The sequence below is a fragment of the Artibeus jamaicensis genome, unplaced genomic scaffold (assembly GCF_021234435.1).
Source record: "Artibeus jamaicensis isolate MK-2021 breed Jamaican fruit bat unplaced genomic scaffold, CSHL_Jam_final contig_548, whole genome shotgun sequence".
Classification (NCBI taxonomy): domain Eukaryota; kingdom Metazoa; phylum Chordata; class Mammalia; order Chiroptera; family Phyllostomidae; genus Artibeus; species Artibeus jamaicensis.
This window is the reverse complement of record NW_026521883.1, coordinates 14,149,487-14,162,439: the sequence shown is the minus strand read 5'-3', so window position 1 is coordinate 14,162,439 and position 12,953 is coordinate 14,149,487. Positions and strand designations below refer to the sequence as shown.

General features: G+C 34.9%; 1 protein-coding gene across 2 annotated transcripts in view; it reads left to right on the top strand.

Moving 5' to 3' along the window:
* Positions 1 to 12,953, top strand: part of MINDY2 (MINDY lysine 48 deubiquitinase 2) — an 81,615-nt gene that overhangs the window by 37,199 nt on the left and 31,463 nt on the right. For both annotated transcript variants that reach the window (XM_037151002.2, XM_037151001.2), the window contains exon 5: positions 5,215 to 5,317. In XM_037151002.2, the coding sequence (XP_037006897.2) occupies positions 5,215 to 5,317 (103 nt within the window). The remainder of the gene's footprint in view (positions 1 to 5,214; positions 5,318 to 12,953) is intronic.

The window sequence follows — 12,953 nt, the reverse complement described above, 5'->3', positions numbered from 1 at the left end:
CATTTCTCAAAGAGGATATACATTTGGCTAATAGACATATGAAAAGATGTTTAATGTCACTAATCATCAGAGAAGTGCAGATATAAATCACAATGAGATGCCATTTCACACCTGTCAGAGTTGCTATCAATAAATCAAAAGCAACAAGTGCTGGCAAGGATGTGGACAAAGGGACGCCTTTTGAACTGTTGGTGGGAATGTAGACTGGTGTGGCCACTGTGGAAAGCAGTATGGAGATACCTCAAAAAATTAAAAATGGATCTGCCTTTCAACCCAGGAATCCTACTTCTGGGAATATATCCAAAGGAACCCAAAACAGTAATTAAAAAAAAAAAAACAAACCCATAAGCACCCCTATGTTCATTGCAGCATTATTTACAATTGCTAAGATATGGAAGTGACCCAAGTGTCTATCAGTAGATGAGTGGAAGAAACAACTATGGGACATTTACACAATGGAATTTCACTTGGCCATAAAAAAAGAAAATTTTACCCTTTGCAACAGTGTGGATGGACCTGAAAAACATTATGCTAAGTGAAGTAAGTGAGTAAGAGAAATATACCACATGATTTCACTCATGTGGGATCTAATGAACAAACTGAACTAACAAGCAAAACAGACAGACTCATAGATGGAGAGCAGATGACAGTTGAGAGGAGTAAGGGGGTGAAGGGATTAAGGAGAAAGGACTTATGGATATAGACAACAGTGTGGTAATTTCTGGGGAGAGGGTGGTATAACAGGACTAAATGTTAATGGAAAAATAAGATTACATTTTTTTTAATTTGGGAGGGATATCTCTAGAGTGAGGAATCTCTGCCCTACTCCATGCCCCTCAGCCAGGGGCTTCAGTGCTAGGAAGAAAAGTCCCAATAACTTCTGGCTGCAAAGAGCAGCAGGGATTGAGTCAGTGGTAGAAACTTCTGGAGTCCCCAGCAGTTCCTCTTAACCCATACTTGGACTTACGGATTCATTTGCTCTGAGCTCCAGCACCAGGGTAGCAGCTTGAAAGAGACCAGTGACAACTGAATTGTCTGGCATCAAGGCCAGAGCTGGGAGACAGCTTTCTCCCAGACAGAAAGGTGGGCAGAGACCCCACAAAAGGGCTTTTTCATATTCCCTTTAAGGGCTTTCTGAGCCCCCCCCCAAAAGAGCCACAGAGCTGACAGGGGCCATATATGAAACTCTATCTCTTGGCTGACATGGTTTGCTCTGTCTTCTTGAACCCCTGAGGCTCCACCCCACTGAACTTATGGGCCCACCCAATCTGTTAGCAGTGGCTTTTCCATATCAGTGCCTGGTCTTGGCTTATGCTTTGCAACTTCCTAGATCCTATCAAACAAGCCACCGCTGGCCTCAGCAAGGCCCAAGCCTCCATACCTTGTGTTGAGTGGCCATAAGCACAGCACTAGCCAGCCTAGATTCACAGCTTGGCTTTGCCTGGGAGTCCACAACTCCAGCACAAGTAACAGCCATCTCATTATAGCTCATGCAGGGTGACCTTAGGCAGAACACAGGTGGGGATGGACCTTGGCCTGCATCACCTAGAAAACTCTAGAGTCTGCACATCCAGTGGACAGCTGTAAACCATGTCAGAGCACCGCCATGCTACCACTGCATAGCTGATTCTCCACAGAGGGCAAAGGCTGGTTTTCAGTGGTCACAGGCAGTTTTTGCAGCTGAGTGGCCCGGGTAAATCTCTCTCATTGACCTGCCAGCATCAACCAAGACTCAATAATAAGAGGAGCGTGTGTGCTCACCCACATGAAGGGTACATATTGAATATCAGCTTGGGTAATAGGGGAGCCTATGCCACTGGACTCTACAGGACACCTACTACATTAGGCCACATTACCAAGACAGGGAAGCCTAGCAGCTCTGCCTAATACACAGAAACACACAGAGGAGCCTGCCAAAATGAGGAGACAAAGAAACATTGCCCAAATGGAAGAACAGATCAAAACTTTAGAAAAGAACTAAACAAATGGCAATAAATAATCTATCCAATGCAGAGTTGCAAAACATTGTTTATGAGAATGCTCAAGGAACTTAGGACCTCAATAGCATAAAAATGATACAGTCAAAGGAAAGAAATAGCAACTTACAGGGAAACAATAGTACAGTCGATGAAGCCAAGAATAAAATCAAAAGTTTGGAACATAAGGAAGCAAAAAGCAACCAATCACAACACAAGATGAAAAAGGACCCCCCCCCCCCATAAATGAGTATAGTGTAAGCTGCCCCTGGGACAACTTGAAGCATTCCAGCATTCACATCACAGGTGTGCCAGAAGGAGAAGAGCAAGAGCAAGAAATTGGAAATCTATCTGAAAATAATGAAAGAAAACTTCCCTAATTTTGTGAAGGAAGTAGATGAGCAAGTCTAGCAAGTACAAGAGTCCCAAACAAGATGGATGCAAAGAGACCCACTCCTGGACACATCATAATTAAAATGCTGAAGGTTAAAGATAAAGACAGAATCTTAAAAGCAGCAAGAGAAAGACTGTTAGTTACATACAGCGGAGTTCCTATAAGACTGTCAGCTGATTTTTGTACAGAAACTTTGCAGGCTAGAAGAGATTGACAAATATTGGAAGTCTTGTAAAGCAGGGACCTATAACCAAGACTGCTCTACCCAGCAGAGCTGTCATTTAGAATTGAAGGTCATATGAAGACCTTCTGTTACAAGCAAAAACTAAAGGAGTTCATTATCACCAAAACCATTATATGTTACTGGAACTTACTTAAGAAAAAGTCAAAACTACTAACAAGCCCTGGCTGGTGTAGCTCAGTGGATTGAGCACTGGCCTGTAAACCAGAAGATCGCTGTTTGATTCCCCGTCAGGGTACATGCCTGGGTTTCAGGCCAGTTCCCAGCAGGGGCTAGTTCCCAGCAGGGGATGCACCAGAAGCAACCATACATTGATTTAAAAGAACAAACTTCTAACAATACAATAGAAATAAATACATATCTGTCAACAATTGAATTTAAGAAATAAACTAAGCAAACATGAACAGAGACAGAGTTATGGTGCAGGGAGCATTTTGATGATTGCCAGATGGGAAGTGCATGTAGGGGAATGGGTGATAAGGTGAGGGTATTAAGTACAAATAGGTAGTTACAGAATAGCCATGGGGATGGAAAATACAGTATAGGAAATGGAATAGATAAAGAATTTATATGCATGATCCCCATGGACATGGATAATGGTGTGGGCATTGCCTGTGGGAGTGGTAGATCCTGGGTGGAGCCAGACAAAGGGGAAAAATTGGGGGCAAATACAATAGTATAATCAATAAAACATAATTTAAAAATAAAATAATGTTATAGTGATTAAGGGGATAAATAAATATATTACAGTATATTCAGAACAATGAAAAAGAATAGCTGCACACCACTACATACAACTACCATGAATGTTATCTATTCGATTATTTGGTTTATTATTTGTTTTTGCTCTGGAATATAAACTTTGTTGAAAGCATAGATCTATTTTGTTCACTGATGTGTCTGCATTTTCTCTAACGGGACCTGGTATATAGTAGTATATAAAAGGCACCCAAATGAATTAATTAAATGAAATACTAATACAGAGATTCAACTTATGAAAACTTGAAATTTTGTATTGCTCATTGTTAGTCTATATAAGTACAATTGATTTTTGTATATTGATCCTGTATTTTTATTGTAGTTGTATTTTTGTGGATTCCTTAAGATTGAAAATTTAGATTCTTTGAAAGACAATAAGGTTGACTCACTAAAGAAAATTGATCTAAACAGTTAAAGTGTTAACAAAAATAATGAAAATGTAAAGGAATATGCCCTCAAATTGCTTTTTAAGGGTTTAAGTTTTCTTTTTAAATGAAGCAAAGCTGGAAGTCATACTGTTTTATGTGGCTTACATAGACTAATAGACAACAGGTCCTGTTTCAAAGAAAAGGCTTTATTTGGCTGTGCATCAAAAGATTAACAAGTTAATATGAAATCTTTAAGATATATATGTGTATGTGTATATATATATACAACTACATACAACAACACACACACATTTTCTACATCACTTCTTTGACTTTTTCAATTTACTGATCTTCTCAACCAACCGTCAGTCCCACTTGCATTGTCTAGAGTTTTTTTTTTTTTTAACCATTGTAGGATTTTGCAGGAACAAAGAAAATAAATTATAGCTTAGAGCAGAGCAGTTGTTCTCGTACTTTGCTCTCCAGCAATGGGATAAAACTTAGAACATTGATAAGCAGCTTGGGCTAGAATTCTTTTAAAGCTTCTTAACAAGCTCCCCAGTTGGGGAACTATTGCTTAGAATATTATTATTTGTGCAGATATATGTCAAGATCTGTGGTATTCAGAGAGTAAGTATCCAAGATCATTCGGATTGGAAAGAATACATTGGCCCTCTTATTTTTTATAGCATTGTATTAATTTGTACTTGTTTTATTCATATATTTTATTAATATAGTAGTACATGTAAATAGTTTATAAATATATGTTAGGGATGAGAAGGCAATCAAAATACATTGTTTATACAGTATAAATCTATTTTTCTACAATAATCAAAATATAATGCAGGGAGAATAGAGATGCCCAATTTTATTTTCCTATGGCTTAAAACACTGAATTTACTTTTCTAGTGTACCTCCAATGACAAATATTAAATAAGAATCACTAGGTGAATACTGTCCCTGATTAATATACATTAACTTTTCTTTAGGAAAATAAAATAGTTATGTCTACTTTTATTTCCACCACACCTGGCTGGGAAGTAAATAAATAAAATGAAAAAAATTAATTTCATATATTAACACCTTTAAATTTTCCTTGCTTTAAACACAAAACATTTGTATTTCAGTAAAAAAAAAACTGAGATTTTCTTATTTTTCCTCCCGAAATACTTTATTTTTTATTTTAATCACTTATGTGAATCTTTGAAACCTTAAGAAATAAAGTTGCATGTAATAATTTCATTTAATTATTTTTTTGGGTAATTGAAATACAGCTGAGCAATATTTTTATAATATGTTATAGCCGTAAGCAAAATTGGAAACAGTTGGGTGTTAATTTTCGTGTTGATTTTTTTAATAAGTAATATTTGTAAATTTTGTATTGTATTAGAATAAAACTCTGAAGAGTGATACAGGTTTCTTTGTTATTGTTTTTAATCTTAATCATGATTAGTGAAACAGTCTTTTGTTTTCTAGATTGATGACATTGTAAAAGCTGTTGGTAACTGCAGCTACAACCAACTAGTGGAGAAGATCATCTCTTGTAAGCAGTCAGACAATAGTGAGCTGGTTAGTGAAGGTGGGTGAGTGTTGCTGTTTCCTGACTTATTCATGGCAAAATAACTTATCTGATAATTTAATGTCTTATAAATGTCTGAAATAAAACTTCTCAAACACAAATGTTACTGCTTGTAGAAATTAAGAAAAATAATTATTCATAAAGTTGCCAGTGAAAGGTTTTCTCTAGAAACCTCTTTACTTGTGAAATGAGGCCTGCATTTTAGTAAGTCTTTGGAATCTCCAGCTAGCTTTCATATGAGTTACCCTAAGGTAACTGATAATTTCACTTTTTAAAAATAATTCTTATTTGGAAGTACTACGTTAACTGTATAATTCATCCTGAACACTCCAGTGGACTGAGATGAGTATTATAGTACTTACATGTTCATTTTTGTAGAGCTCTGTCTTATGTTTCAGTACAATATAAATAGTATAGTAAAGCTCCATTCTGGATCAAAGTTGATTAAGGATCATACCCTTGATCATTCAGTTTTCCTGATCCTTAGCTAATTGAAATTGTTAAGTTCATCATCATAGAAGGAGTTTCATATTTTTTTCAGTAGTATTCCAAACAGTGAAGGAAAGAGCAGATTTGAAACCAGAATGCTATCAGGAGCCATAGCATTTGGGTATACCTTCTCTACCACCCACTACACTTTTTAATAAATATGCTCAAATACTGAGGCTGCTGTTTTCCTTTGTTTTTTGTTAAACACAAAAGAGAAATCATGGAAAGTAGGGAGTGAGCTTTATTATTTTTAGACACACAATTCTTTTAAATATGGTATGTTATTATAATATATGTATTATAATTACTACATTTTTTAAAGTTTTTATTTACTAATTTTTAGAGAGAGGAAGGGAAGGAGATAGAGAGGGAGAGAAACGTCAGTGTGTGGTCACCTGTTGTGCGCCCCCTACTGAGGACCTGGCCTGTAACCCAGGCATGTGCCCTGAGTGGGAATCCAATCAGTGACCCTTGGTTCACAGGCCCACACTCAATCCACTGAGCTACACCAGCCAGTGCTTTATTTTTTAAAAGTTAAAATTAAGAGACTACAAAAGTATATGAAAGCATAGAAAAGAAGACATGTACATGAATCCCATATGGTATTGATTAGTCAGAACCCAATTAATTATATGATCCCATTATCCGTAAGTTTAGCATGTTTATGCAAGAGGCAAGTAGCAAGAAAATACACTGCATTTTAGTTGAGGTTTATCCTAGTCTTCTACTTGCAATAAACACATAAATAAATATACAGGGATATTGGTCACTGATTTGCATGACAGCACTTTCACTACAACTGAAGGCAGCAAAGTTTAAATTTTAGGGGGAAGAAGAGTAACAAAAACTGTTAAAAATGTTTTATCTCAGTTAACAAAATTTCACTAACTAGAATTTATGCAATCTTTTATTACTATAAATATATTCCTAAAAGGCAAGCTATATAGAAAATTTCCATCTACAGATTCCTACTTTCACAGTAACTTCCAATATGCTATTCCATAATGGAGGGAACAATAGGGTTCAAAAGTGTTAACAGAATGATAACCAAGAAGTGATATTTGGGTGAGTAGATTTATAGGGTAAAAAGCTATAGGAAACAGTTTAACAGCATTTTTACAGGTCGATAGTTTCTCAAGTCGACCTGTAATGTAACACGGTAAGACTTAGGTAATACACTAACTAACAAATGCACAACAACAACAATAACAAACCCCAGTCCCTTTTTCTCTTCTCCGTTTCTCAACCCGATGCTACAACTATTATTGTTGTTGTTGTTGTTGTTAATGTTATTTCTCTGACATTGACTCCCTAGGATAATGAAAAATAATAGCTAATTTATATAGTATTTCTAGCTTGAGAAGAACATCTTGATAAAAGCAAGAAAGGGATTATCTTTTTTAGTGGTACAGGATTTGGGGGCATTATATACCAGAATTCATTAATTCCTTGATATATATACATTTTATAATGATGAAATTCTGTACATCAGATTTCCAGATCAAGAAATAATTATATAGAGAATTCACTACACTTAAAATGCTAAACTAGTTTTTGTTTATCAGAAACTACAAGTGTGTCATGTTTGAAATAATTATTTAACCCCAATGGTTACTTGTGTAAGGCACTAAGAAATCATAGGAAAAAAGAGGCCACAGCAGACATTTTTATTTATAATGTAGCAACTAGCTTCCCTTTATCATTTTCTTCATCATATTTTCTTGGGTATAGTGTTCAACTGAAGTAGTCTGCTTTCTTTTCTGTTTGTCCTACAACTGTAATCTTTCTTGTGCATCAATAAAATATCCAAAAGGTGGTTATTTCTAATCCTTCTGCATTAAAATGTATTAAACTTCATTCTGAGATGGTAACTAATTTTTTTAATTCAAATATTTCATCTTTATAAGGTGCAGAATACTAGAAATACTTATCATTCTTTCTGATAAAGAGATAAATATTATTTAGCTGACAGTCAAATAGAATAAAATATACTTTCAACTTCTTTCAGATGATACTCATTTTATTTCGATGGCAACACTTTTAAAGTAAAAGCACAAAATTTTTACATGTACAGAGTATGTATTTGCTACCTCACCTGGGTATTCATACTTTTTTGAATCTAGTTAAAATGGTATGTTGTGGCAAGGCAGCAAAAAACAAACAAACAAAAAAAAATAGCACAGAACCAGCTGCCAGACTTCACCAGAGTTGGTCATTTAATTCTACGTGTTCTAAGGAATAATTTCTTCTTTAACAGTTATTTCCAGGTTAAATGTGTGTGTGTGTATAATTATGTGTCTATCTATCTATCTATCTATCTATCTATCTATATATACACACATATATTTAAATAAATAATTTCTAAATATTCATTACTTCAAATATTTATTGAGCCTTTATGTGCCATATATATATATATATATATATATATATATATATATACTGAAGGTTATAGTTTAAATTCATATAACTTTGATTAAACAGTATTGTTTTTCTTTATTTTGAAAAAATCTCAATAAAAGCAGTGGAATAGTACCATGAATATATGTGTTTGTGTGTGCAGGTACATGCTTTACCTAAATTTAGCAATTATTAAAATATTGAATTTTTGCTTTCTTTTCATATTCTCACACACGTTTTTTCCTAAGTCATGTGAGAATTAGTGGCAAATATCATAGCACTTTAACCATTAATACTTTAACATTTGTCTCCTAAGAACAAAGAATTCTCCTATATAATTTCCTTAAAATTATCTCAGGAAATTTATCATTGATACAATACTCTTATCTAATATATTGTTCATATTCAAAATTCCCCAATTGTCCCAATAATGCCCCTTACAGGTTTTAAATGTTTCAATGCAGGCTTCAATCAAGGATCATCTAATTGTCCTATCATTTTAGTCTCTTAAAATCTAAAACACATCGCTAACCCTTTTTCTTTCTGTTTTTCTGTTTGTTCTTTTGTGACATCAACTTTTCTTAGTAGTCCAGGCCACTTGTTTTATACAATAGTCCTCCATTTGGATTCATGTGATTGTTTTCTTAGTAGATTTAAGTTATATCTTTTTGGTGGAAATACTACATAGGTGACATTGTATGTCCCCCAGTGCATCAAATCAGATAGCACGTGGTGTCATCAATTCATTATTGGTGATGTTCACAATAATTAAGGTGGTGTCTGCCAGATTTTTTGTTGAAAAGCCCTTTGCTCTTGTAATTAACAAGTAATCTCTGATCTTAATTCTTTGAAACTGTGTGAATACCTTGTTTCCTAATAATCTTTCACCCACTACAGTTGGCATTTCTTGATTCTTGTTAAATCAATTATTAATATGGTAGTTATAATATTTCTTTATAATATAAAGTAATGTTATTTCTTTTACATTTATTAATTGGCATCTTATAAAAGTAGTTTCCCTTCTTTTCCTTACCCCATTAAAAAATTCCTTTATCAGCCCTGGCCGATGTGGCTCAGTGGATTGAGTGCTGACCTGCAAACAAAAGGGTCACCAGTTCTTTCCCAGTCAGGGCACATGCCTGGGTTGCAGGCCAGGTCCCCAGTAGGGGGCATGTGAGAGACAACCACTCATTGATGTTTCTCTCCCTCTCTTTCTCTCTCCCTTCTCTTCTGTCTAAAAATAAATAAATTAAATATTAAAATTTTTTTCTTTATCAGTGTAGACTCATGGATAGTATCTTATTCAGCATATTATAGATTCTTTGTTATCATTATTCTTTTCAATGTTTAGAATTATCCCAGATAAGGCTAATGGGATGATCTCAAGCTGAATCCAGTTTTCTTTTGACATGTTTTCATCATTTCTTGAGTATTCCCTTATGTTCTAGTACAATAAGAAGTTCTGGGCTCCCTACTGCTTCCATGGAATTGAATCCTATGAGCCCCTATATTTTCATATTAAAAGAGATTTTTTTGTCCCATCCACTTGAAGACAAATATTAATACACTGTGTTTGATTTTGGAATCTCACAGTAGATGAATTTAAAAAGAGAATCACATCATTTGTTCAAAGCTATCACAGTGACATAGTTAAATTTTGACTGAGTTTTAATTTGAACATGAGTCTCAGCCAGGGCCACTAGCCACAGTTTTTAAATAATCTGAATTTTTGTAATGCTTTTTATTAAGATTTTTAAAAATTTATTTTTGGAGAGAGGGAAGGGAGGGAAAAGAGAGGGAGAGAAACATCAGTGTGTGGTTGCCTCTTGTGCTTCCTGAACTGGAGACCTGGCCCATAACCCAGGCATGTGTCCTGACTCTGACTAGGAACTGAACCAGCAACCTTTTAATTTGCAGGCTGGTATCAGTCCACTCAGCCATGCTGGGCAGGGCCTCTTTTTACGTCATTACCTCTTTTTGTTCCTTTTTGCTTAATTTTAGTGCCTCTCATTCTAATTTCACATCAGGCAGTCAGAACTTTCATCTTCTCTAATAACTCTTCATTAATAAAGGAAAATAATTTGATAAACTACGTTAGTGTTGAATTTCTGAAACCAGGAGATATTTTCAAATACACTGCTGTCAGGAAAATAATTTTTAATTTAAATTTATTTTCAGTAATATTTATTATTGCTACCATTATTATAATTTTTACATTCATTAATAATACTATCTATAATAATAAAATTGAAATTGAATCTAAGTATTGCAAATAAACTGTCATTTGAAGCAATGCAGGTAAATAAACTGCTATGTAACACTTAGAATTGTTTACCAAAATTTGTTTAGTTGTGAAAAGTTGAAACTGGATTAGGCTTTTGAATATTCCACTAAAATCACAGGGATGTCATTGTTTAAGTGCTGGTAAAAGAATTAGGAAACATTGTTCTCTACAAGTCTAAATTACTGTGCTTTATTGTTGTGTGGAAATATAATTTAGTTTGCATTTGTAATAAGAAGCTAATTTTTTAACAATTCCAATAATTCTCCTGGGTTCCAATCTTTATTTTTCCATAAGTAGTTTTTGTCCTCAAGAAAGTTACTTATTCTCTCTGAGCCTCTTCTGTTCTGTTCTACAGAAAGAAGCTGAGAAAGCCCTTTCTGATGTTGAAGTTTTGAATTTCATACACATGAAAGTGATGTTGAGCTCTACCTCCATTGAATTTTTGGTCTTCTATTTTTAAAAAAAAAAGTTTTTTTTCTTTTAGTCTTGGAGAAAGAGAAACATCGATTTGTTGTTACCCTTATTTGTCCATTCATTGGTTGCTTCTTGTGTTTGCCCTAACCGGGAATCAAACCTCTGCCACCATGATGTTTCTCGGGACACTACTCACCAGTTGAGCTGCTCTGCTCAGCCAGGGCAGATGTTCGTGTTTTCTAGAGAGGATTTGTAAAGAGGACATTGTGTGAGTGAGGTGTTGGAGGAGCATTTAGAAATATCTTTGTGAAGGAAGTGTTTAGTAACCCAGCAGTGGTGCTTCTCAGCACCACATTTTAAAATGCTGTACAACAGTACATGCTTCAGTATATAACCCACATATTCTACTCAATAACTTAGTATTTAGCAAAGTAATAATAGTAATTGAGGGGGGCGACTCTATTTCTAAATTTGTTAACCCCAGAAGTTGCAAACGCCTATAAATTCCCTTTTGCTGTGGCCTTCTGTATGTTTTGCACTTCCTCTCCTGCCCTAACCAATTTGTTGTAATAGTGTGATATACTGGTAACGTTTTACAACCACTCCAGCTCAAAGTGCTGTGGCCTGACACTGAAGGTGAGGGCGGAGCGTGAGTGGGATGCCTGTGCCCTCCAGCCGCCCCTGGCCCTACCAAGTTTATTTTCGGTTTCTTGTTGAGTCATCAGCTTCTGAACACAGGTTCAACTTTATTGCCCATATTTGCACCTCTCTACTCGCTTACAAAGTGTTTGAGAGCACTCTTTTCCTCCTATTATTTCTGAGACTTTTCTTCTTTATTAGAAGAAGGAAAAAAAAGAGAAAAAGATAGAAAAATACAGGCTTTTAAAATATTTATAAAGTTGATTCTCATTCCCAGCAGTTATGTTCTATAACAGTGATTTTGAGCCTTTTGCAGTTCATGACACACATAAACTAATTATTAAAATTCCATGGCACACCAAAAAAGTTTTTTGCCAATCAGACATGAAAAAATAGGTATAAGTCTGATTCATTAACATCAGACGGCTATCGTTGTGTTGGCTGTTGTCATTTTTTATTAGACCATCTAAGGAAAAAGAGGTCAGTGCCCCTGACTGAGTAGTCATGTATTTGCATGTTTTAAAAATTCTTGCAGCATACTGGTTGAAAATCACTATTCTATAAAGTTGCTATGAAAACTGGATTAATTAGTGAATAATTTAACCAGTGCTCCTATGAGAAACACAAGATTAGGTTCCCTATGAGCCTCTAGTCACAAGATTTTCATCAACTCATAAGTATATAACCTTGTTTTATGTGCATTTCTGTTTAGAGGTACCTTATTTAATATATATTGTTGATTCAGTAACATTAAACTCATAGCCAGCAGCACTATAATTCACCTGAACAGAGCTGCAAAAATGTGAATTTTCTCCATAGTCACACCTCAGCCTTTATCCACCACTTAGGAACACTAGCAAGCACTCCAGTGTTATGCTTGGGGGCCATTTCACACTGTAAATATCATCCCCCCAAAACCACCAAAATGGGAAGAATGTGGCACTCAGTCAGTTGTGGGAAGGGTATTTGTTACAGTATGAGAGCTGAAACAAGGCAGAATGTTGCACTGTTTGACCTCAGTAGGGACTTGGCATGTTTGGCAACTCAGTTTCTTTGCAGCCTTGCACATATCCAGGAATGATCCTGAAAGCACAGCAGGTATTAGTTTTAAAGTTATAAATAAATTTTAGCTAGTAGGTAAATGTGGCCAATAACAGGAATCAATTATTCATGTATCTTTTAAATCAAACCCCAAAACTTCTTTATATTTTATTTTGAAAACAAAAGAGATTATTTGTTTCTGAACTATATATATATATATATATATATATATATATATATATATATATATATACACACACACACACACATGTATACTACATGAGGTAGAACCCAAAAAACCTTCAGAATTTATTTATAAAAAATTGTGCATTTATTCTTACATGTTAAAACTTCAATCACCATCAAAGG